The 26735-nt window shown below is 46.9% G+C and overlaps 1 protein-coding gene across 2 annotated transcripts in view; it reads left to right on the forward strand.

Annotated features, from left to right (window-relative positions):
- LOC140735773 (ubiquitin-conjugating enzyme E2 Q1) overlaps positions 1 to 26735 on the forward strand; it is an 85983-nt gene that overhangs the window by 36024 nt on the left and 23224 nt on the right. For both annotated transcript variants that reach the window (XM_073061242.1, XM_073061243.1), the window contains exons 2-7: positions 3240 to 3344; positions 6325 to 6429; positions 7186 to 7236; positions 11853 to 11993; positions 16301 to 16385; positions 20687 to 20747. In XM_073061242.1, the coding sequence (XP_072917343.1) occupies positions 3240 to 3344; positions 6325 to 6429; positions 7186 to 7236; positions 11853 to 11993; positions 16301 to 16385; positions 20687 to 20747 (548 nt within the window). The remainder of the gene's footprint in view (positions 1 to 3239; positions 3345 to 6324; positions 6430 to 7185; positions 7237 to 11852; positions 11994 to 16300; positions 16386 to 20686; positions 20748 to 26735) is intronic.

Here is a 26735-nt window from a genome sequence, read left to right on the forward strand (position 1 = left end):
GGGGATGGGTCTGTCACTGTACAACACCGGGGACGGTACCGGTGGGGACGGGTCTGTCACTGTATAACACCGGGGTACAGTACCGGTGGGGACGGGTCTGTCACTGTACAACACCGGGGTACAGTACCGGTGGGGACGGGTCTGTCACTGTGTAACACGGGTGCAGTACTGGTGGGAATGGGTATAAAACCAGGGTATGGTACCGGTGGTGACAAGTCTGTCACTGTATAACACTGGGGTACGGTACCAGTGGGGACGGGTCTGTCACTGCATAACACCGGGGTACGGTACCGGTGGGGACGGGACTGTCACTGTATAACACCGGGGTACGGTACCGGTGGGGACGGGTCTGTCACTGTATAATACTGGGGTACGGTACCGGTGGGGACGGGTCTGTCACTGCATAACACCGGGGTACGGTACCGGTGGGGATGGGTCTGTCACTGTACAACACCGGGGACGGGTCTGTCACTGTATAACACCGGGGTACGGTACCGGTGGGGACGGGTCTGTCACTGTATAACATCGGGGTACGGTACCGGTGGGGACGGGTCTGTCACTGTGTAACACCGGGGTACGGTACCGGTGGAGATAGGTGGATTGTGTATATCCATGTTTTGATGCGAACTATTGAAGTTCTGTGCACAGATGTAGTTTTTACGATGTGACCCTGACTGGGTTTATTTGTGTCACTGTCTGCTTGGGTCGATCTCTCCCTGGGAGTGGGTGGAGTTTGTGTTGAAAACCGGTAACAGGAACTGAAACTCTGAATTTGCCTGTGAGTCATTTAGTGAAGTTTTCTGACCATTGGCTGAAAGTGCCACAGCAGCTCGACACTGTGTAGTTAATGGAGTTACATCCGGTCTGTGGTCTCTGCCTCCGTATGGGGGTAGAGTGATGGGTGAAATTACTGTTTCTGATGTTTTGCAGAGGGAAGTTCCTCTACACCATTCCATCACACACTCCCGGGGTCAAACACAGAGTGAAACTCTCTCTACATTGACCCATCATGTACTTCCGGGGTCAAATACAGAGTGAAGATCCCTCTACACTGTCCCATCACACACTCCTGGGGTCAGATATAGAGTGAATCTCCCTCCACACCGTCCCATCACACACTCCCGGGGTCAGACACAGAGTGAATCTCCCTCCACACTGTCCCATCACACACTCCCGGGGTCAGACACAGAGTGAAGCTCCCTCTACACCGTCCCATCACACACTCCCGGGGTCAGACACAGAGTGAATCTCCCTCCACACTGTCCCATCACACACTCCCGGGGTCAGACACAGAGTGAAGCTCCCTCTACACCGTCCCATCACACACTCCCGGGGTCAGACACAGAGTGAATCTCCCTCCACACTGTCCCATCACACACTCCCGGGGTCAGACACAGAGTGAAACTCCCTCTACACCGTCCCATCACACACTCCCGGGGTCAGACACAGAGTGAAGCTCCCTCTACACCGTCCCATCACACACTCCCGGGGTCAGACACAGAGTGAATCTCCCTCCACACTGTCCCATCACACACTCCCGGGGTCAGACACAGAGTGAAACTCCCTCTACACCGTCCCATCACACACTCCCGGGGTCAGATACAGAGTGAAGCTCCCTCTAAATTGTTCCTAGGAACTTCTCCCCAACTCTGGACCTGTGCAGCTACAGTTAACTCGCTTGTTTTCACCCCTTCCCCAAAGAAAATTTTGAAGTTCAAGTTTATTGTCATTCAGCAGTACACAGATACAATTCAATGAAACATCTTTCCTCTGTGGCCAAGGTGCAGAGCGCAGTAAGTTTTGACACAGACAGCACCTATTGTCACAAAATAAAACTACCACAGGTCCCTGAGTGGCTGAGCCTCTCCACCTCTGCTGAGCAAGTAAGCACTGGCTGAAGAACCTCCGGCTTCTCCCTCCTATACACAGTAATCAGCTCTTTATGCTCAATAATGCTGACATTGAGAGAGAGGTTGTTGTAGGACTGGCAGGCCTTGTAACCTCCCTGAGCAACACATGCAAAATGCTGGAGGTTCTCAGGAAGTTGGGCAGCATCTGTGGAGTGAATAAAAAGTCTGTGTTTTGGGCCGGGACCCTTCATCAAGACTGGAAAGAAAGGGGGAAGTGAGCTAGAATAAGAAGTGGGAGCAGAGGAAGGACAAGCTGGCAAGTAAAGGTTGAGGGCAGATGGGTGGAGAAGCTCGCACCTGATGGTACAGGGATGGTAGTTTCTCCCCTTCCCATTCTCTCACTATCCATTCTAACTCCTGTCTTGCACCCTCTCTGCCCATCATCTCTTCTCCCTGTGGTGCCCCTCCTTCCCTTTCTCCAAAGGTTTCAGCCCTTTTCCTCTTCCACCTATTCCCCTTCCACTTACCGCCCACCTTAACCTCTCATCTGGTCTCACCTCCCACCTCCCACCTTATTCTGGCTTCTTCCCTCATCCTTTCCAGCCCTGATGAAGGGTTCCAACCCTAAATGTTGAGTGTTCATTCATTTCTGTAGATGCAACCTGACCTGTTGGAGTTCCTCCAGTATTCTGTGTGTGTTACTCTGGATTTCCAACATCTGCAGACTCTCTTGTGTTTATGATCTCCCTGTCCACATTCAATGACTTGACAGTGCAGGTGATGCCAACTCCCACCCCACTTGGGGCATGTACTCTTTTGTCCCTCTGTTCTGACCCCTCCCCTTGTTTGCCTTCCCCACTGCCACTTACTCTGCTATCTGTTTGACTGACCTTCCCACAGTTTAAGACTTTCTTCCTCCGTTTCAAGCACTCTGACAATTTTGCCGTTCTTGGCTGGTTTCTTGCTTGCGAGCCAATTACTGATGAAACAAAGAATGTAGGGACTTAGTGCAAATGTCAGTACATCAAGCCTTGTGGTCACAGGTACACACCAACCATCACCTGCATCCCATCACGAGGCAGGATTTTGAGAAGCAAAGAGGTTTACAGTGAGGCAGGAGGTGGGAAGAGAAGATCCCAATTTCTTACCCTCTCCCTCCCACCCACCTTCCTTCTCGCCTGGTTTCACCTGCCAGCTTGTGCTCCTCCCCAACCCCCACAACCCTCCCCCCCCCCGGGCATCTGTCCCCACCCCTTCCTTTCCAACCCTGATGATTTGTTTCAGCAGGATGGGGTGTAGGGGCTCGGGAAACAATGGGGCGCAGGATGGTCTGAGGTGAGCGGCCAGGCTCCAGGGCTGATCGTGCTTCTGTATGGTCCTGTTTTCCAGGAGTCCTATCCCTCGGTACCACCCATATGGTTCGTGGAATCAGATGACCCGAACTTGGCAGCAGTGCTAGAGCGACTCGTTGACCTCAAGAAAGGAAACACACTGGTGAGTCTGGGGGAGGAAGGGGAAAGGTGACCTGGAAGAACCAACCCACTCCTTGCCCACTCCTTGGCCAGTCCCCTCCTGGGTTGAGCGCAATTCGTCAGCTGTTCACGCCTTGCTGAGAATACTTGCTACCCGTTACACTGCTGGTATTTAGCGCAGCAATGAAGGCCGTCCCTCACTGGCGGGGTCCTTCATCATGTCAGTAGTTTTCACGGCTGTCAGCCATGCAAGTCACGGGTGGAGACTCAGGGTCGCACTCCGATGCTTCATTGCTGCTTCCATAACAGTTTTGTTTGACCGTTCAGCCCTGAGCTGAGCTCCTGAACCTGGAGCACCGGCAGGCCACTCTTAGTCTGGTCTCTACCCTTTGACCTGCATGGCATATCTGACCCTGCCAAGAGCCAAACCATAAAGCCCCAGTGCCAGCCGACGTAGCTCTCTGAGTCGTGGCAAGCCTCCAAACCACGATGTTGTGGTCCACTTGGAGCTACTGACAATATTCCAGGGGAAATTGCAGAAACTGCTCTGGAAACTTTTCTTAGTCCGTAGGGGAAGTCTGCACCACCATTAAATGATCTAAGCTTGGGTTATTCTTTAAATTTTTTTTTTACAATGTGTTGCATTAATTTTCATTCTCTCCCCCAAAGAGGAGATGGTGAAGGGGCTTCTGCTGAACCGGTGGAAGGGGAGTTCAGGATGTGGACCCCATGATTATTTCATTTTAAAATCTTTTTTATTAATATTGAAGATTAACAAAAAATACATTAAGTCAATATGTCATTATGTACAATAAAGAATTAGCAAATAAGCTAAGCAATGATAAAAATTAAAGTGTTAAGAATTGTTTTTTTGAAAGAAAAAAAAGGGAAAAAAGAACCCCCTACTAACTGGAAAAAACCCATTGGGAGCACAACCCCGGAGCTATACATCATACAAGCTTCCATAAAGAAAAACATCAATCCGCCAACTCAAATCCAGTTAAAGAAAAATCGGAAGGGAACCATATTAATTAAATCAGATGATAGTAGCGGGCGAATGAACCCCACCTTTTTTCAAAATCAAATCGAGGATCAAAAGTTCGACCTCTGATTTTCTCCAAACTAAGACATAGCATCACCTGAAAAAACCCCATGTGGACCCCATGATTTAAAAACCAGCATAAATTTCCAGGTTGGGTGATTTGTACAAACAGCTAGTGGCGTCCCCTGCCCTTTTAGTTAGGAGTCCAGTTTAGTCTGAATCCCTCTAAACCTTTCCTATCATCTACCTGTCCAAATGTACCTACCAGTGCCACTTACTCTGCCAGCTCTTTCCACGTACCACAAGTTCACAGTCTTCTGTTTCTGTAGCCCATCCACTTCAGAGTTGAACGTATTGCGCGACTGGCGACTGTTACTGTCGCCTTCCTGTCGGTTTGAACCATCTGGCCATTCTCCTCTCATTAACAGGGCGTTTTCACCTTCAGAACTGCTGCTCCTGGATGTTTTTTTTCCTGTTTTTCACACCATTCTCTGTAAACTCTGGAGACTTGTGTGTGAGGAAACGTAAATCCCAGGGGATTGGCAGTTTCAGGGATACTCAAACCACCCCATCTGGCACCAACAATCATTCCACGGTCAAAGTCACTTGAATCACATCTCTTCCTCATTCTGATATTTGGTCTGGACAACAACGGAACCTCCTTGACCATGTCTGAATTAGGTTGCTGTCACGATTGGCTGATTACATTAGCCAGCAGGTGTACCTAATAACGTGGCCTCACCCTGCACAAAGAACAGACCATCGAGTCCCTTTCCATCTTCCTATGGCTTCTAGTTTTTGATTCCCTTTCTCTGGGGAAGTGACTGTTCCTTCAGCTTATCGATCATGATTTGTAAACATGTAAGGTCATTCCTCCGTCTCCTCCAATCCATACAATGAAGTCCAAGTTTATCCAACCTCCTCCTCTATAACTCAAGCCCATAAATCCCTGTAAACTACGTCTGCATTCTTTCCAGCATTAATGATGCCTTATAAACAGGGTGATCAGAACTACTCAGCAGCCCAAGTGTGGCCTTGCCAAAGTTTTGTACAAGTTAATATAGAGCGGTAGAGACCTTTTCACCTTCTCCAAGATCAATCCAACCCTAAGTCAGGGTAACTTGAGTACAGACTGATAATGATTCGAAGTATGTCAGAGGAAGAGGCTACATTTCAGATTCAGGAATGACCTTAAAATCCACTCAGCAATGACATCAGCAAGACCCAAGGGATTGACTGTGAGCTTCCGGAAGGGGAAGTCGGGAGAACGCGCACCAGTCCTCATGGAAGGCACAAGCAGCTTCAAGTTCCTGGGTGCGAGGATCTACCCTGGGCCCAACACGTTGATACTTATGAAGAAGACATGCCAGTGGCTCTACTTCATTAGGAGTTGGAAGAGGCTTGGCGCGTCAGCAAAGACTAGCAAATTTCTAGCTGTGTTTTTCTGATGGAGAGCATTCTAACTGGTTGAATCACCGCCTGGTATGGGGGCTCCCTTGTGCAAGATCCAAGGAGGCTGCAGAGGGTTGTAGCCTTTGTAGCCACTTTTGGTCCTGTGTATTGGAGCCTTCGTACCTATTAGTGAAGCAACCCTCCCCGTCGTAGAGGACACCTTCGAAAGGCAGTGCCTCAGAAAGCTGGCGTACATCGCCCGGGACATGCCCTATCATTTCTACCATCAAGGAAGAGGTACATGAACCTGAAGATCACACTCAACATTTCTTTCCCTCTGCGGTCAGATTTCCAAACAGTCCATGAACACTAACTCATTCTTCTCCTTCTGTACATGTTTTTTATGGTAACTTGTAATTTTTATACTCTGAACTGCACCTCTGCTACAGAATCAATAAATTTTGTGATATACGTCAGTGATGATGAACCTGATTCTGGAGCAGCCGTGGTGGTCTGGGTGGTCTCTGGGCACGGCTGTCAGCCACTAATCCTCTGTCCTCTCCGGCAGCTCCTTCAACATTTAAAGCGGATAATATCCGACCTGTGCAAGCTTTACAACCTCCCACAGCACCCGGACGTGGAGATGTTGGATCAGCCGCTGCCCACGGAACAGGTAGCTGGGTTGGGAGAGGCCGGGTGGTGGAGTTTGGCCACTGCAAGTGGGTAGAGGGGCCGATTGGTCTGTACGGGATTTGTGTGGGTGGGTGTGGTCAGTGCTTTAGAACCCAATGACCAACAACCAACCCAAGTGTCCATAGGGCTTGGAGGTCAGTGCCACATGACCGAGGCAACGTCACAGTGCTCCATTGAACTCAGACCCGGTCAAGGTCCGTCCTGCTCAGCCAGGTTTCTAAAAGGAGTGTGATAATTGCCAAGCTGGTGGATGGATACTGACCGGGGCACCCTGCCCCCTCCTTATGGGGTAGAATGGGAGGAGGGAGATGGTGGAGTTTAACATCTGAGTGGTGAGGTAGGGGGGTTGGACCGTGCAGATTGTGAAGTGATGACATGCATGTCCCCTCCTTCCCTTCCTCCCTCCCCTACCCAGCCCTGGCACCGGTGAGCTACCGATCAGGCAGCAGTAGCAAGAAGCTCGACTGTAGGCAAATCATTGTCCCGGGAAGCACCTTATGAGGAACTGAAGAGGAAAGAGAAATTCCTCCCCCTCCTAATAGATTTCAGTAAATCTCACAACCTGCTCTTTCTCCGATGGGTCTTTGCTGCAGATGTTGTGCTGGAATAGGCTAAGGTGGTGGGGGGGGGGGGGGGGGGGGGCATCAGAAATGAAGATGGACTTGCGTCCCCTGAGAGGGGGGCGCGCACACCTGACTGCAGAGTTGTCTGAGGGCTCTCTCCCTTTCCCTTGCAGAGCACACGGGATGATGTAACATCTGAGGAGGAGGACGAGGAGATGGCAGAGGTGAGGTCGCTTTTATTCCCATTGTGGGGGTGGAGGGGTTGGGGGAATGCTGGGAGATGCCTCCACCATGACCTTCTCCCCAAGTGTGTTGTTTCATCAAGCTGTGGAGTGGAAATTTGGAATGGATAGGTGTATTCTTGGACTGCAGTACGGCAAGGAACAGACCCTTCAGCCCACAGAGTTGTGTCAAACTAATGAAATGCATAACTAAACTAATCCCTTCTGCCCACACAGTCCCTCCATTCTCTCACAGTCATGTGCTGTACCAGGAGTCTTTCAAATGGCTCCGCAGTATCTGCCCCCACTTTCTGTTTAAAACGGGGAGAAGAATAAACATCCCCACACTTCTCTTTTGAAGTGCAAGATGTCCATTGTGAACTTGAAGGCTGTTTGATATGTACCATTGAGCAAGTCTGTAACGAGAAAGCAGCGTCCGGCACCCCCACCACCCAGGCCATGCTCTCTTCTCACTGCTAGCATCTAGGAGCCTTGGGCTCCACACCACCAGGTTCAGTTTCTACCCCTGAACCGACCTGATAACTTCACTCACCACTACTCTGAATGATTCTGTGACCTACAGTCTCTGAACTCATTTTTTTTACGTGCACAGTTTGTCGTCTTTTGCATGTTGATTATTTGCCTTTGTTAATGTGTAGTTTTTTTGGTAAATTCTACTGTATTTATTTTTCGGTAAGCACCTGAAAATGAAAATGAATCTCAGTGTGGTATACGGTGACATCACCACTCAACCACAGTGGGTGTGGTGCGTACCATTGACAAAATAAGACCATGAAACACAGGAATAGAATTAAGCTGCTCGTCTGCGCCACCATTCCATCAGGGCTGACTTATTATCCCTCTCGACCACATTTACCTGCCTTCTTCCTGTAATTCTTAATATCCTGACTAACCACAAACCCATCAACCTCCGCTTTAAATATACCCAATGACTCGGCCTCTACAGCCATCTGTGGCAATGAATTCCACAGATTCACCACCTCTGGCTAAAGAAAACGTGCTGTACTGACTCGTGACCTGTACCAACAATGGGTAAGGCACCATAGGCATGGGACATTAGCAGCAGCTGCCCTTCCGAGCTGTGTACCTTCCTCACTGCAGGTTCTCAAACATTTCTAGATCACCCTCACTGAGGCAGCCATTCAAGGTGGCAGCTCATCCCCCTGTGCCTTCTCCAGGGAGGTTAGGAAATGGGCATTAAATACCAGCCTTGCCCATGACGTGCAGATCACAGAGTTAAATCTTAGTCATAATTATAGGACAATACCGCACGGATACAGGCCCAATGAGCCCATGCTGACAACGGTGCCAACCGGCTCAAGTCAAGTTTGTCACTTAACTATATAAATTCATACCTTCAAATGCGATGTTTCTCTGAAGTAGGGTGTAAAACACTGTATTACACAAATAACTTAGAAAAGTAAGAATAAAATCTACAAATGAATTATCAAATATTTATACACATAAATTATCAAAGAAAAGTGCATAAATTAAATATTGTAGGGTACAGAACAAATTAACCAGTGATACTTTGTATGTGATGCGGCCGGGAGTTCAGAAACCTAACGGCCTGAGGGAAGAGACTTTCCCATCCCAGCCGTTCTTGTTTTTATGCATCGGAGTCTCCTGCCTGATGGTAGAAAGAGGATGATGGATGGTCGGATTCTTGATAATACTATGGAGTGAAACATACGCAGAGCTCCTGATGAATGTCCCCGACCGACGGTAGGGAGACACCCTATGATCCTCTCAGCTGTTCTCTCAGTCCTTTGTAGGGACTTCTAGCCCGATGCTCTGCTGCTCCCATACCAGATGGAGATGCAGCTTGTCAGGACGTCCCCAATTCCTGTACTTTACCTATATCCCTCCAGGCCCCAGCCTTCCATGCACTTAATCAAGTGCCTTTTAAATAATATAGTACCTGCCTCGACCACTTGCTCTGGCAGCTTGTTCTGTGTATTCACCACTCTCTGCATAGAAAAATTTTCCCTTCGAGTCCCCTTTAAATCGTACCACTCTCACCCTAAGCCCCCTGCTTTTGGACTTCCCTACCCTGGGGAAAAGACTGTTACCATCCACTTACCCATGCACTTCTGCCCCACATTCTCCCAGGCTCCACCTAGCCTGGCCAACCTCTCCCAGGCTCTCTCTTGTTCAATGTTGAAAGTAAATTTATTGTCAAAGTACGTGTACATCGCCATATATTACCTTGAGATTCAACTTCTACACTTTACAGGAAAATAAAGGAATGCAATAGGATTTGCGCAAATCTCTGAGGCCCTCCGTTGGTTGGGGTCAACCATGGATGTTGCATCCCAGCTGTCCACAAACCGGGGCGGGATGATACGGAGAGCAAGCTGTTGCCCCCGCAGCAGGCTCCACTCTCCACGTGGCTGATGAATCTAAACGAAGGCAGAGGCTGATAAGATTTGGCACTGGTGGCATTGCAGGTGTTTTGAACTCAACGTAGGACTGCCTTAGGGACTTCAGCTCCAGATTTTTCGGCGAGGTTAATTTCCAAAGCCTTCCCCATGAGTGGGTACAGCCACAAGGCAGCGGAGGTTTGAGATCAGAGTTTTCCTTCTCCTAGATGAGCTGCCAACCACGGCTGATGATCCGTATCTGCCTAGAGCGACTGGTTTTAAGGCGCCAGTAATCCGCCTTTGCCCCATCAGTCAGTAGAAACTGTTCCACATGTGAAGGACAACAGCTTGACTTGGTTGTCAGCGGCTATTTGAGACACAGTATTTGAAGCCTTTAATAAATAGTGGGAGCTTATTCCCACTATCAACCCTGGCTGTAACAACCTTCAGGAATTGTCTTTATTTATGTAAAAGAAGACAAATTGTGCAAAGCACACATAATGAGACAATGAGTTGTGGAGTCCTCGAAAGTTGTGGGATCAGTTCAGGGTGGTGAGTGATGTTGCCCACACCAGTTCAGGAGCCTGGTGGTTGTAGGGTAATAGTTATTCTTGAACCTGGCAGTGAAAGCTACCAGAGAATCACGAGTAGGATGGAAGGTGTACTGTCGTGAAACTTGGGGGTTGCCGTTTATACCCAATACCCAATATTTATATAAAAAATAATAAATCCCAGGCTTCTAAATGATTGGGGATGGGGAGTGGTTGCAGAGGAAAGAGTTTGAAGGGTGAGCTAGATAAACTTGCCAGAGGAGGAAAGCTGTAAAATGAAGGGGAAGAAGGGAGGTTTGAAGTTGGTCAGAGAGTCTGGTGTGGGTCGAGCAGAACAGTGCTGGTCAAATCCCCAGAGTTCAGGATTCAAGAACAAGGGGGCATAAGTGAAAGTGAGAGGGACGAGAATTAATAGCAACTTGACGGGCAACCTGTTGATGTATTCAGCGATACAGCATATAGGCCCTCATTCTGCACCACCCTAGCAACCCCGACGATTTAGCCCGAGCCTAATCACGGGATAATTTTCAAAGACCAGTTAATCGTTAGGCTGTGGGAGGAAACCGGAGCACCTGGAGGAAAACCCCACGGGGAGGTCGTACAGAGGACGCTGAACTGAACTCTGACCTCTGGCACCCTGCGCTGAAATAGCGTCGGGTTAGCAGCTGCAGTCCCATGGCGCACCAAAGGGGAAGACTTTTCCACCCAGAGGGTGGTCCAGAGCTGCCAGAGGAAGTGGTTGAGGCAGGTACATCAGCAGTGTTTAAGAGGCCTTTGGGTATATGGTTTGCAATAATTACAATTCATTTAAATCAAACGGTTCAATATAATATCAGAGAATGTGTACAGTCTGAAATTCACTCTTCAGAGAGACATCCACAAAACAAACCCCAAAGACTAAATTAATTTATTGTTTTTATACTGCCCATTACGTGGCTGGTGTTTAGGGCAGAAGGTCCTCCATCTCCGGTGGTATTCGTCGTGTCGGTACCTTCCTCTCGGTTTTCACTCCTGCCGGTTATCCGAGTCCTGAGTGCAGACTCGGATACTGTCGCGCTCGGATCTTTCACTGCTGTTTCCATAACAGTTTTCTTACCTGTCAGGGTTGTCGGCCCTGAGCTGAACCCCCAAACCTGGAGGACCGCTGCCGGTTATTGTTAGTAATTCATTAATCAGTCAGAACCTCTGCTCCAAATTACCATGGCACACAAGGTCATCGCCAGTTTGGATGCCTGCTCTCAAAAAGGTTTGAGCAACACGCACAGAATGCAGGAGATACTCAGCAGGCTAGGCAGCATCCAGGAAAAGAGTACAGTCGACGTTTCGGGCCTTCGATAGCACCTTGGGTATATGGTGTACTCTTCTCCATAGATGCTGCCTGGCCTGCTGAGCACCTCCAGTACTTTGTGTGTGTTGCTTGGATTTCCAGCATCTGCAGATTTCCTCTTGTGCTCTGAAAGGTTTGCTGCCCTTGTCCTACATGCTCGTGCCACTGTCATATCTGTCTCTGCCACCAGGCACCACCGCTCGGTGTTTTTTAAAAACGTACTTGCCCTGCACATCTCCTTTAAACTTGCTCCTCTGTCCTTGGTCAGAGTTGTGTGGTGTTGCTGTGTGTGCTGTTGGTGATCCAGCCCCGTTCAAATGTCAGCACACTAGCGCCGTCTCTTTCTGTGCACTGCAGGACAACGAAGACCTGGACCATTACGAGATGAAGGAAGAAGAGCCGGCTGAGGGCAAGAAATCAGAGGATGAGGGCATCGGAAAGGAAAACCTGGCTATATTGGAGAAAATTAAAAAGAACCAGAGGCAAGATTATCTAAATGTACGTGTCTTATAGGGGACGTTAATTGTTAGAGTTACCACTCACTCATTTTGTTCATTATGGGCAGCAAAGTGTTTTTTTTTAAAAAAAGGCCACAATGATGTACTCAGGACCCACTTCCAGCTCAGTTGGGAGGCGTGGGGGTTTGCTGGTGGGGACTGAGCTGGGCTGATCACTGTTGCTTGTGGTTGTTTCTCCCGTGCAAAGCTTTCTCGTGGTGCTGGTCTCGGCCGGTCTCCAAGCTGTGGGCAGACAGCTGGTCTCCTTGTGGCCCATTTTCCCAGATACCCAACACTGTTAGAAATTTGGGGGAGAGGGAGGGGCACAGTGGGGTCAGCGAGCAATGAAAGGGTAAAACTATGAGGAATGTTTGGCTCTGGGGTTGCACTCACTGGAGTTTAAGAAGGATGAGGAGGGATCTTACTGAAACCTATCAGATATTGAGAGGCCTAGATAAAGTGGACGTGCAGAGGATGTTTCCAATAGTTGGTGAATCTTGGATCAGAGGGCACACAACCTCAGAATAGGGGGCATCCATGTAGGTCGGAGATGAAGAATTTCTTTAGCCAGAGGGTGGTGAATCTGTGGAATTCATTGCCACAGATGGGTGTGGAGCCCAAGGTATTCGGTATATTTAAAGCAGAGGTTAATAGGTTCATGATTAGTCGAGGCATCCAAGGTCATGGCGAGGAGGCAGGAAAATGGAGTAGTGAAGGATAATAAATCAGTCGTGATGAATGGCAGAAGTGACTTGATGGGCTGAATGGCCTGATTCTGCTCCCATGTCAGTTTTGCAGTTCCAAGTACCCACTGCTCTTTTGTTTTTTTAAAAAAAATCTTTCCCCACACATCTCCTATTAAAAGAGCTTTGCCCTCTCAGTTTAAAAGCATGCCCTCTAACGTTAGAGATTTCAACCCTGGGAAAGAGATACTGGCTGACTCAAGATTAACTCACTTTGTTTGCAGATAACTGATAAATGCCTTGTATTTGTCTCCACCACCACCTCTGGCAGCATATTCCTGATACCCACCACTGTGTTTCTTTAAAAAATCTTCCCCCACACCTCTCCTTTAAATTCCACCCCCTCCCCACCTTAAATGCGTGTCTTCCAGTATTAGCCATCTCAATCCCAGGAGAAAGGTGACTCCATGAGACATAGGAACAGAATTCGACCATTTGCCCATCAAGTCTCCTCTATTATTCCATCATGGCCGATTTGTTATCCCTCTCAACCCCGTTCTCCTGGCTCTTAACCCCCCACCACCCAGTAATCTGTGACGCCATTACGAATCACGATGGGGGCATGGAGCAGGATAAGTGCGAGGCAGTGGGCACTGACAAGTGTTCTTGTTCTGTAACTCCAGAGACTATTCAAAAGGAAAACACGGGAGAACATGTTCTTCATTTTAGTTTAGCATGTGATACGGTGCTGCGATAACGTATGCCATTCATGTATGTTTGCATAACCTGTAATGAATTATGCAAACAACAAAGAAACATTTACAGTATTACTCAAATGTTACTGAAACATTAGACACGACAGCAACAAGCTTCAATATAGTGGGCGCATATTCATATCCCAGAATTTCAAGAGCAGCCATGCTGGGAAAATGATCTAAATTCCAGATGCCAGACAGGGACTGATTCCAGGGATAAGGAAGATTGGCTTGAGACTTGCTGGCTCGATGGGCCAAATAGCCTAATTCTGCTCCTATGTCTCTATGCCTGTCCTCAACTTATTAACCTCCATCAAGTCTCCCCTCAGCCCCTGGGAAAACGACCCAAAATTTGTCCAACCTCTCCTTGTAATTGATGGTGTCCGATCAAGGAAGGGTTCAAATGGTTTGTTGGCAAGGACTTGGTGGGCCAAATGGCCTTCAGCATTATGACTAAACGCAAGGTGTTGGGCCTCTGTCAGAGTGGGCTAGATGCACAAGTGTAACTCCTGGGTCCAGGAACTTTGAGATTTGTTGGAGTTTTGAGAATGCAGGGGTGTCAGTCAATGCCAGATGGTGGGGGAGGGTGGGAAACTCTCCATCCCAATTCCCTCCCCCCCCCCCCCCCCCCCAAAATCTATCCTAATTAGCACAGACACTAGGCTATCTAACAAGGACAGCAGAGCATTGTAAATCAATACATGGGAACATAGTACAGTATGGCCCACAATACTGTGTTGACTCTAACCTACTCTAGGATCAATCTAGCCCTTCCCCTTCATCTGAAGCCCCATGTCCTCTAGTTCATCCCCCAGCTCTGGGGAAATGGACTGTGCATTCACCCTATCTGTGCTGTTCCTGAATTCGGTGCAAGATTACTCTGCGTTCTCCTACGCCCCTATGAATAAAATCCCAGCTTGCGGTACCTCTCTCTCTCTAACTCAGACCTTCAAGTCCTGGCAGCCTTTTCAAATCTCCTCAGCACCCTTTCTGCCCTGGTGGTATCCTTCCTAAAGCAGTGTGACGCAGACTGAATGCAGTGCGTGACCTTTCTGGCAGCGGCCAGATCACAAAAATAAAGACAAAATCTCACTGGTCGCTGCGACCCTCTTGTATTCTTATTCTAACCAAGACGGATGTAGAGGCTGGGTTCCTTAAATATTTAGTGGCCTGGCAGTGGTATAGCAGTTAGTGCAACTTGATAAAGGTATACAGGATACAATCAGTGGCCACTTTAGTAGGTACACCTGTTCATTAATGCAAAGATCTAATCAGCATAAAAGCATGCCGACCTGGTCAAAAGGTTCAGTTGTTGTTCAGACCAAACATCAGAATGGGGAAGAACTGTGATCTAAGTGACTTTGACCTTGGAATGATTGGTGTCAAAAGGGGTGGTTAGTGGTTAGACACTGCTAATCTCCTGGGATTTTTAGGCACAACAGTCTCTAGAGTTTACTGAGAATGGTGTGAGAAACAAAACTATCCAGTGAGTGGCAGTTCTGTGAACAAAATCTCCTAATGAATACGTGAGATCAGATGAGAATGGCCAGACTGGTTCAAGCTGACAGGAAAGAAACAGCGACTCAAATAACCTCGAGTTACAACGGTGGTGTGCAGAAGAGCACCTTTGAAGGGACAACACGTTGAATCCTGAAATGAATGAGCTATAGCAAACATGCACTCGGTGGCCACTTCTATCTATCTATCTATCTATCTATCTATCTATCTATCTATCTATCTATCTATCTATCTATCTATCTATCTATCTATCTATCTATCTATCTATCTATCTATCTATCTATCTATCTATCTATCTATCTATCTATCTATCTATCTATCTATCTATCTATCTATCTATCTATCTATCTATCTATCTATCTATCTATCTATCTATCTATCTATCTATCTATCTATCTATCTATCTATCTATCTATCTATCTATCCTCTGCCGATCAAGTGGATAGCCATTTCCATTTTCCTGTATCCCTCTATCCAGGGGTTCCCAGCCTGGGATCCACAAATCACTTGGTTAATGGTAAGGATCTATGACATAAAAAAGGTTGGGAACCCCTGCTTTAATCCTTTCCTATCCATGTACCTGTCCAAACATCTTTTAAAAGTCTTGTTAATAACTTAGTAAAAGTGTAAAAGGTAATAGGAGGCATAGATAGTGGGCAGCCAGAGGTGGAAATGGCAAGTATAAGGGAGCAAAATTGTAAGGTGATAGCGAGACGTTTAGGGAGGATGTCAGAGGTAGGTTTATCTCACAGATGGGATGCCCTGTCGAGGCTGGCGGTAGAAGCAGATAAGCTCATGAGTGGTTAAGAAGCACATGAATGAAGGAAAAATGGAAGGCTTTATAGAAGGGAAGGTTTAGAATAATCTTGGAGTAGGTTAAAAATTTGGCACAGCATCGTGGGCTGAAGGGCCTGTACTGTGCTGTAGTGTTCTGTATAGTTTTGGCAGCACCAGTGACCTGGGTTCAATTCCCACCACTGTCTGTAAGGAGTTGATACGTTCTCCCCTGTGACTCATGTGGGTTTCCTCTGGGTGCTCCGGTTTCCTCCCACTGTCCAAAGACGTGCCAGTTAATTGGTTAATTGGTCACTTGGGTGTAATTGGGCCCATTGGGCCGGAAGGTTACTGTGCTGTATCTCTGAATAAAAATCACTTGGGGGTAGATAAATATTTGGAAGGTCAGGGCATCAAGGGTTATAGCGAACTGACAACAGGAGAGGAGCCGAGGCCAGCGTGGGTCAGCCAGCGATCGTATCGAATGCCAGGGCAGGCTTGAGCGGCTGAGTGGGCCTCCTGCTTCTGTTTCCTCGTGTCTGACCGCTGCAGCTGATGTTGTGTCTGTTGTTTTACAGGGGGCGGTGTCCGGGTCCGTACAGGCCACCGACCGGCTTATGAAAGAGCTCAGGGACATTTACCGATCAGAGAGTTTTAAAGCAGGTAAGGTGACATTCTCTGAGTGGCTGGAACTTGGGGAATCGGCTCTCTGTTCTTGATATTGCTAACAAGTTGTCAGGGCATAGTATCCAGTGTACTAAACCATCCAAAGTCTAGATTGAATTTACTATCAAAGTACGCACTGTGTGTGTCACCAGATACCCCGAGAGTCATTTTCTTGCAGGCACTTACAGGAAAATAAATAACTCATGAAAAACAATGCAAAGACGAATGTGCAAAAGATGACAGTGCAAATAGAAAAAATAAATACTACTGAGAACAGGGTGGGTTGTAAAGAAAGACTGAGTCATGGAGTCTTTGACAGTGACTCTGTTGGTTGTGGAATCGGTTCAGAGTGAAGGGAACTGCACTGGTTCAGGAGCCTGTTGGATGAAGGGTAATGATTATTCCCAGACCTCGTGGTAAGCAGTTTTCCACTCAGGTGGTCAGCATCGTGATCGTGTAGCTGTCATTTTTGTCACGTACAGCACCCACGCCAAGGTGAAGCTGTATCAGAGCTGTCAGAATGCTGGCGCGTTACAGAACAAACTTCCCAAGCGTCGTCATTCCACACCGTGAGCCTCCAGAAGATCCGTATTTTCTGGCCAAGGAAGATCTCAACTGCTCCCTGCTCCTTCGTTATTACCAAGAGGACATGGCCACAATCATCATGATGAAACGTTGGAGATGGACTGGCAATGTGATGAGAAGAGAGGCCATCTCCATCATCAAGACAGCTGTTCCTCAGACCCCTGAAGGGCGGAGGAAACACGAGAGACCAAAGTCAACTTGGCATTGTACTGTAGAGGCAGAAATGAAGACTCTGAACTACACCTGAGGCATAATAGAGGGAAGATGGCTCTGGACAGACAAATGTGGAGGACCCTCAGTGCTGTCCTAAACGCCAGCAGCATAACAGGCATTTGAAGATGATGAAAGTGGTGGTGTGGGACCTACTGCCCAATGGTAGCAGCGAGAAGAGAACATGCCCCGGGTGGTGAGGGGCCTTGATGATGGGTGCTGCTTTTTTTTGTGTGTGTGGCAGCGCTCCTTGTGCGTTTAAAATTCCGGGGACATGTTAGTATTAATGAAGCAAATCTGAAGGAATCCTGAATCTACCTGGTTGTCATGGCAACCTTCTGGTTCGCTCCTTCTTCCACAGAAGGAAACCTCATCCCGTGAGGAGCGCGGCAGGTGAGGCAGTGTCAAAGTTCAAAGTAAATTTATTACCAAAGTCCATAGATACGCGTCTCCATATACAACCCTGAGATTCATTTTCTTGTAGATAATCACAGTAAATACAAGAAACACGATAGACTCAAAGACCACACACAACAGGGGTAGACAAAAACTACTCTACAAATGAAACCAAACTCGGCAAATACCAGAAGACTGAGGGGGTGAGGGAAGAAATAATAATAAATAAGCAACAAATATTGAAAGTGTGAGATGAGGAGTCCTTGAAAGCAAGTCCAGCTCAGTGATGAGGCGAGTGAAGTTATCCCCTTAGGTTCAAGAACCTGTGCTGCCATCTACTACTGTGAGATTCTTTTTCTTGGTGTTTACCTGGCAGAGAATCTGCAGAGAATCTCACCTGGCCCCTCAATACCAGCTCCATAGCAAAGAAAGCCCAGCAGCATCTCTACTTTCTGCGAAGGCTGAGTAAAGTCCATCTCCAACCCCCCCATCCTCATCACATTCTACAGGGGTTGTATTGAGAGCATCCTGAGCAGCTGCATAACTGCCTGGTTCGGAAATTGCACCATCTCGGATCGCAAGACCCTGCAGCGGATAGTGAGGTCAGCTGAGAAGATCATCGGGGTCTCTCTTCCCACCATCACAGACATTTACACTACACGCTGCATCCGCAAAGAAAACAGCATTATGAAGGACCCCACGCACCCCTCATACAAACTCTTCTCCCTCCTGCCGCCTGGGAAAAGGCACCGAAGCATTCGGGCTCACATGGCCAGACTATATAACAGTTTCTTCCCCCAAGCTATCAGACTCCTGAATACCCAGAGCCTGGACTGACACCTTACTGCCCTATTGTCTTGTTTATTATTTATTGTAATGCCTGCAATGTTTTGTGCACTTTATGCAGTCCTGAGTAGGTCTGTAGTCTAGTGGGTTTTTTTTTCTGTGTTGTTTTTTTACGTAGTTCAGTCTAGTTTTTGTTTCAATGTAGCACCATGGTCCTGAAAAAACATTGTCTCATTTTTACTATGTGCTGTACCAGCAGTTATGGTCTGAATGAGAATAAAAGTGACTTGACTTGACACTGACTCGAAAGGGTCTTTTTCTGTTGATCAAAGTGAAAACAAATTTTTACAAATTCTAAATTCATTATAATTGTTAAACCACAAAATCATTGCGTAATTACTCACCCTCTTCAAGTCAGTATTTAGTAGATGTACCTTTGGCAGCAATTACAGCCTTGAGTCTGTGTGGAATGATCAGTGTGCACATCTCAAAACTGCAATTTTCCCTCATTCTCCTTTACAAAACTGCTCAAGCTCTGTCAGATTGCATGGGGATTGTGAGTGAACAGCCCTTTTCAAATCCAGTCACAAACTCTCAATTGGATTGAGGTCTGGACTCTGACTTGGCCACTCCAGGATGTAACTTTGTTGTTTTTAAGCCATTCCTGTGTAGCTTTGGCTGTATGGTTGGGGGTCAATGTCTTGCTGGAAAACAAATCTTCTCTCAAGTCGCAGTTCTCTTGCAGACTGCATCAGGATTTCCTTCAGAATTTCCCTGTATTTTGCTGCATTCATTTTATCCTCCACCTTCACAAGCCTCCAGGGCCTGCTGCAGTGAAGCATCCCCACAGCATGATGCAGCCACCACTGTGCTTCACGGTAGGGATGGTGTGTTTTTTGATGATGTGTGATGTTTGGCTTACATCAAACATGGCATTTAGTCTGATGGCCAAACAGCTCAATTTCTTCCAGCTGACTTTAGAGTCTCCACATGCCTTCTGGTAAGCTCTAGCCAAGGTTTCATTTGATTTCTCATTTGGATTTCTCTTTGCCACTCTCCCATAAAGCTGCGACTGGCGAAGCACCCGGGCAACAGTTGTTGAATGCGCAGTCTCCCATCTCAGCCATTGAAACTTGTAACTCCTCCAGAGTTGTCATAGGTCTCTTGGTGGCCTCCCTCGCTAGTCCCCTTCTTGCATGGTCACTCAGTTTTTGAGGACAGCCTGCTCCAGGCTGATTTACAGCTGTACCATATTCTTTTCATTTCTTGATGATTGACTTAACTGTACTCCAAGGGATATTCAGTGACTTGGAAATTTTCTTGTATGCATCTCCTGACTTATGCTTTTCAATAACCCTTTCCGTTTTGTAGTACATTTCGATGAATTCCAAAAATAAGAATCTATTGAATATTGAAAGGACTAGATAGAGTGGACAAGGAGAGGAGAGGAGTGGGAGAGTCTCGGACCAGAGAGCGCAGCCTCGGAATATATGGATATCCATTTAGAACAGAGACGAGGAGGAATTTCTTTAACCAGAAGGTGATGAATCTGTGGAATTCATTGCCACCGACGGCTGTGGAGGTCAAGTCACTGGATATATATAAAGTGGAGGTTGATAGGTTCTTGATTAGTGATGTTGTCTTGGGTTACAAGGAGAAGGTGGGAGAATGGGGTAGAGAAGGATAATAAATCAGCCATGATTAGCATGTATGTGTGCGTGCGTGTGTATGTGTATGTATTTATACACCCGCAGTCCTGGGACATCCTTACTAATCAAGAACCCATCAACCTCCACTTTAAATATACCCAATGACTCGGCCTCCACAGCCGTCTGTGACAATGAATTCCTCAGATTCAGCACTATATATATAATAAATATATATAGTGACAAATCTGTGGAGTTCATTGCCATATATTTGTTTAGCTGTTTTACCGTGTTGTTAGGCTGAACGTTGAGGCTATAATATGTTGGCAGCAGAATGTGTGTTGACCCTTGCAGGGACCCCCCCCCCCAGCACACACTTACATTATGTTTGGTTGTAATTACAAATGGCATATTTCCCAGTATGTTTCAATAAGCAGGTGATAAGTTAAAACCTGATCAGACAGGCTGGGCTGAATGGCCTAATTCTGCTGCAATGTCTCATGGTCTTCCCAAGCACAACACTCAGGATCCTAGTTGTTTGTTTGTCAGACGTCTTCTCATTTTCTTCCCGCTCAGATACCTGCGCAGGCCGAGCTGGCGGTGGGGTGTGGTGTGAATTACTTGTGAGAGGCTTTAGTGCAGAGTCCTGATCTTTTTATCCTCTTGCCCGTCTAGGAAACTATGCAGTTGAACTTGTCAACGACAGCTTATATGACTGGAACGTAAAAATCCTCAAGTAAGTGACTCTACCTGACCTTAATTTCTTTTTTAAATGTTAAAAAATGTCCCTTGCCTGTTTTCCAAAAGCTGTTCTTGAGATGGTGTTATGTGCTTACGGGCTAAAGCCTGAAAGCATGTCCCACCAGGCTCGAGGACAGCTTCTACCCCACGGTTATCAGATTATTGACCGTCCTCCAGAACATTAAGATAGTCTCTTGACCTCACAATATGCCTGGTCGTGGCCCTTGCACCTTGTTGTCTGCCTGCACGTCACTTTCTCCGTAACTGTGACAATTTATTCTGCGTTCTGTTCGTGTTTTCCCTTGCACTACCTCGATGTACGATTGTGATGATATTATCAGTGTGCAAGGCATGTAAAAACAGTTTGCCTGGAGTACTGGGAGCAGTTTTCAGCCCCTTAACCAAGGAAGGACATGCTGGAATTGAAGGGGGTCCAGAGGAGGTTCATGAGAATGATCCCAGGAATGAAAGGGTTAACATGTCAGGAGTGTTGGATGGCTCTGGGCCTGCACATATTGGAACTTAGAAGAATAATGGGGGATCTCATTAAAACCCAGCAAATGTTGAAAGGCCTATGTAGATTGGACGCAAAGCAGATGTTTCCAATAGTGAGATTGTATAGGGCTTGAGGGCACAGCCTCAGAATTGAAGAACTTCCCTTTAGAACAAAGGTGAGGAGGAATTTCTTTAGCCATAGATTTCATGGATGAATCTATGAAATTCATTGCCACAGATGGCTATGGAGGTCGTCATTGAGTACATTTAAAGAGGAACTGGATAGGTTCTCGATTGATTATTTATTTAATGGTACAGCATGGAATAGGCCCATTTGGCCCTTAGAGCCATGCCCCCCTAACAAAACCCAATTGCGGGACAGTTTACAATGACCAGTTAACCTACCCGGTCGGTACATCTTTGGATTGTGGGATGAAGCCGGAAGACCTGGGGAAAACCCACACATTCCACGCCAGAGACTCCGTACAGAATGGTAAGGGCATCAAAGGTTATGGGGAGAAGGCAGGAGAATGGGGTTGAGAGGATAATAGATCATCCATGATGGAATGGTGCAGCAGACTCGATGGGCTGAATGGCCTATTTCTGCTCTTGTGTCTTATGGTCATACACTGTACCTCTGTACATGTGACAATGACAAGTCAGCTTATCATTGGGTCCCACCCCATCCCTCCTCTGTCCGTACAGCACAGTGGGGAGTGAGTGATTGGATTTATGGAGTCAGGGAGAAAGTGGGGTTGGAGTGAAAAGGTTTGGCCAAGAACAGGAGAATGAGCAGGAATGGGGCACCAAGTACAATGTGATCATTACTGATCCCTCAAGCCTGCCCCATCGTACAATATGATCATAACTGATCTATGCTACCTCCTCTCCTCTGTCAAACAAGAGAAAATATGCAGATGCTGGAAATCCAAGCAACACACACACACACATGCACAAAATTGTAGAGAGACTCAGCTGGCCAGGCAGCATCTGTGAAAAGAGTATTGTCAATGATTCGGGCCGAGACCCCACAGCAGGTGCTGCCTGGCCTGCTGAGTTCCTACAGCACTTTGTGTGTGTGTGTGGCTCTCCTCCTCTGTCCCCGTTTCCCAAAGCTCACAGTAAATCTATTATCCAAGTCACCATGCACTACCCTGACATTCAATTTCCTGCAGGCATTCACAATAGAGCAAAGGAATACAACAGTGAAAAACTACACACAAAGCTGACAAACAACGACAAACTGAAAATACATAGAGTCAATAAATAACCCTTGATCATTCAAATATTCATCTACCTCCACCTAAATACACACCTCATCTGGCCTTGCCTCTCACTCTGAGGTGTAGAATTTGTGTTTTTGTGTTTTATAATACAGTTCAGGGTAGGTAACAAAGGAACGTGGACATGGTCACACTGGGACCATGGTAAATTGTGGTTGGGGAGCCGGGTTGCTGGAACTGAGTAGGGAATGACTCCACTGCACGACTGAACCTTCATTTCTGACTGGGGAAAGCAGATTCCCAATCCCTGAGTCATGGAGGACTAGAATATAAAAGCAAGGATGTGATGCTGAGGCTTTATAAGACAAGAAGTATTGTGAGCAATGTTGGGCCCCTTTCCTAATAGAAGGTTTGCTGGCATTGGAGAGGATTCAGAGGAGGTTAATGTACAAAGAGCCTTTGGCTCTGGGCCTGTACTCACTGGAGTTTGTAAGAATGAGGAAGGGATCTCATTGAAACCTATCTGATACCGAAAGGCCTAGATGGTGTGGATGTGGAGAGGATGTTTCCTATAGTGGTGAAGTCTAGGACCAGAGAACACAACGTCAGAATAGAAGATTGTCCCTGTAGAACAGAGACGAGGGGAATTTCTTTATCCGTAGGGTGGTGAATCTGTGGATTTCATTGCCATGGATGGTTGACTTAAAATGGAGGTTGATAGGGTCTTGATTAGTAAGAATGTCGGGTTACGGCGAGAAGGTAGGTGAATGGGATTGAGAGGGAAAATAAATCAGCCATGGAGGAATGACAGAGCAGACTTGATGGGCTGAATGGCCCAATTCTGCTCCTATATCTTAGGGTCTTGCACTGTATTTCTATATCTGTGAGAATAACAGACCAATTTATCATTGTGTCCCACCCCATCCCTCCTCGAACTGTATCCCGGGCCTGTGCAGCTGAGTGGGGGGTGTTTTAGAGTCTGGGGAGAAAGTGGGGTTCGGGTAAAAAGGTTTGTCCAAGAATAAAAAAACAAAAGTAGGAATAGGGCTCCATGCATCTCTCCTCCTCCACTCCCAATGGTACAATACGATCATAACTGATCTATGCTAACCTCGACTCCCGCTGCTGTTCCACAAAGTTCACAGTAAATTTATTATCATGTCAGCATATACTACCCTGAGATTCAATATTTTACTGGCATTCACGATGGGACAAAGTACAAAGGAATCAGTGAAAAACTACACAGAAAGACTGACAAACAGCCCATGTGCCAAACAAGTCAAACTGCAAATACAAAAAGGACTAATAATAAGCCTTAACTAACCTTGTGTACAGACACTCCTGTGCCGACACTATCAATTGATGTATAGAAGCTGTCTTGTGTATTTTTATTTATTGTGAGCTTTTTTTTTTACTATTGTCTTTTCTTATTGTGCCCTGCATTGGATCAGGAGTAAAAACTATTTTGTTCTCCTTTACACTTGTGTATAGGAAATGACCTTGAACAAGCTTAACAAACAATCTGAAAGCTCAAAGTGAACTTATTATCAAAGTACATATAGGTCACCATATTCATTTTCCTGCAGGCAACTGTGTTGCACAAAAATCTCATCGCAGCTGCCCACGTTAGGGCCGTAGCCCTGTAAACCTCTCCTAACCATGTGCTTTTAAATGTCGGTAATATGCCCAACATCAATCGCTATTTCTGGCAGCTCGTTCAAAATGCACATCACCAAATGCAACATTCGAGAATTTCAAGTTCATTGTCATCTGTGTGTAAATATATAACAATCAAATGAAACGGCATCCCTCTGGACCACGGTGCTTCCACAAAACACACACAGCACATACAACAAAATATTTCAACAACAATAAGTTAATAAAACATAATTCAAAATGCATGTAGTGCACAGCACAGGTAAACAGGAAACAGTTCGCTGTTCTAGTGATGAGACCTCAGTGGGGGCAGGGTATTCATTAGTCTCACAGACTGAGGGATTACCCAGTCCTGATGCTCCTGTACCTCCTTCCTGACGGCAGTGGGTCAAAAAGATTGTGGGATGGGTGGTAGGGATCCTCAACAATCCTCCAAAAACGGTGGGTGCCACAGTACCCTGTGGTTAGTGTGATACTGTTTCAATTACAATGTTCTCTGTAAGGAGTCGGTATGCCCTCCCCATGGAACGCGCAAGTTTTCTCCGGCTGCTCTGGTTTCCTCCCACAGTCCAAAGGTGTACCAGTTAGGTTAATTGGTCATTGTAAATCGTCCCGTGGGCCGGCTGGTGGTGTAGTGGCAGCAGCACTGGACTTCAAGGCCGAGGGTGCTGAGTTCAAACCCAGCCGGGACCCATCCTGGGCAGCAGCAGAAAGGCCTGGCAATCTACTATCGTATCTTGCCATGAGGTCACGAAGAATCGGACTCGACTAAACAACTGAACAACAACAAAATTGTCCCATGGTTAGACTAGGGTTAAATCGGGAGTTGCTGGTCGTCAGGGCTCGAATAAACAATGCTTTAGGCACTTCACATACTGTGCAATGGGGGGAGCCCCACTCCTCTCAGCTGTTTTTTTTTACCGTCCTCTGTAGGGTCTCGTGGCCCAAACCCTGCAGCCTCCGTGCCACACAGTGATGCAGCCAGACAGGACATTCTCGATGGTGCTCCTGTAGGAAGTTGTCAGAATGGGGTCGGGAGACTTGCATACCTTGATCTCCTCAAAGTGTTATATATTGCTATGCCTTGACTGATGGGGTGTTGTGGGTTCAGTTTAGGTCATCCATTATGTGCACACTGAGGAAATTTGTGCTCTCCATCTCTCCACGGCAGAGCCGTTGATGAGCGATGGAGATTAATCAACTTGCACCTTTCTGAGGTCCGCAGTCATCTCTTTTGTCTTGTCCACCTTGAGGCTCAGCTTATTCTCACACCACTTGGCAAACTTGTTGTCCCTGATGCCCCTTTTAAATCTCTTGCCTGTGACCTTAAACCTTTGCCTCCTGTTTTTAGCATCCTGTCCCTGGGGTAAATGCTGTCGTTCAACCTGTTTCTGCCCCCCTCATGATTTTGTACACCTCTAGCAGGTCACCTGTCAATCTCCTGTGTTGCAGAGAATAGAGCCCTGGCCTACACAACCCCTGCTTGTAACTCGAGCTGCCGTCAGCCCATATACTGGTGAACCTTTACTGCATTCTTTCTTCTTCGGTGTAACCTTCCTTATTACAGGGTGACCAAAACTATACACAAAGCTCTCAATAGTGGCCTCACCAACTTCTTGTGTAACTGAGGCACAACTTCACGATTCCTGTACCCAGTGCCCTGACTGAAGCAGGCCAGCCTGTCACGTGCCACCTTCACCACCCTGTCTAGCAGTGATGCTGCTTTCACTGAATTAAATGTGCCCCTTTACTGGGCATGGAGAAGGTGAATCTGACTGAACCCTGGCTAAATGCATTTTTTAAAAAAACGTACCTTTTACATTGGGGACCTGGATGGAAAGAGTTACATGCATTAGTCTTGGGTATATCTATCTATCTAGGGTTCCAAACACTTTTGCACAGTACTGTATCTGTCAACATAGAGCCAAGAAAGAGTTTGCAAATCTGGCACGAGCAAAGGAAGTTGGGAATGGGGAGGATTGGGTGCCCTAGGAGAGGTGTGGGTCAGGTGGCAGAGGAGGAGAGCCGGGGGTGGGAGGTGGAATGTGTGCTGAGACACCAGGCAAGGTCATTTGATTACAGACAATTGGTTTGTTGATCATTACAGAGTGCCTCTCTGGTGCTTCCCGTTCCCTGTCCACTTCCCACTCTCAGCCCACAGTAGAGACCCATATCAGGATCGGGTTTATCATCACTCACGTATATCATGAAATTTGTTTCTTTGCAGCAGCAGTACATAAAATCGTTACAGAACTGTGCAAATATTTTGGACACCCTAGCTCATATATATGAGCCTGAGACTTTGGCACAGTTCTGTAGAGCAGCAGTATGTTGTAGATTCTTAACTTGCTTCCACTGACTCCCAAGCCACCTATTTATTCCTGTGGCTGGGAGGAGACGGTGTACTGTCTATATTACAGCCTCTTGAGTATCTGAAGGATCTGCTCCTTGAGAACTGGCTGCACACCAGCCCTGAACTCAACTGCAATTTAAAGTTTATTGTCATTCAACTCTACACATGTGTACTGCCAAACGAAACACCATTCCTCCGGACCAAGGTGCACAACACATACAATAATACTGCTGCAAATAAGGAGCATTTATGGCAC

The sequence above is a fragment of the Hemitrygon akajei genome, chromosome 11, assembly GCF_048418815.1.
Source record: "Hemitrygon akajei chromosome 11, sHemAka1.3, whole genome shotgun sequence".
NCBI lineage: Eukaryota > Metazoa > Chordata > Chondrichthyes > Myliobatiformes > Dasyatidae > Hemitrygon > Hemitrygon akajei.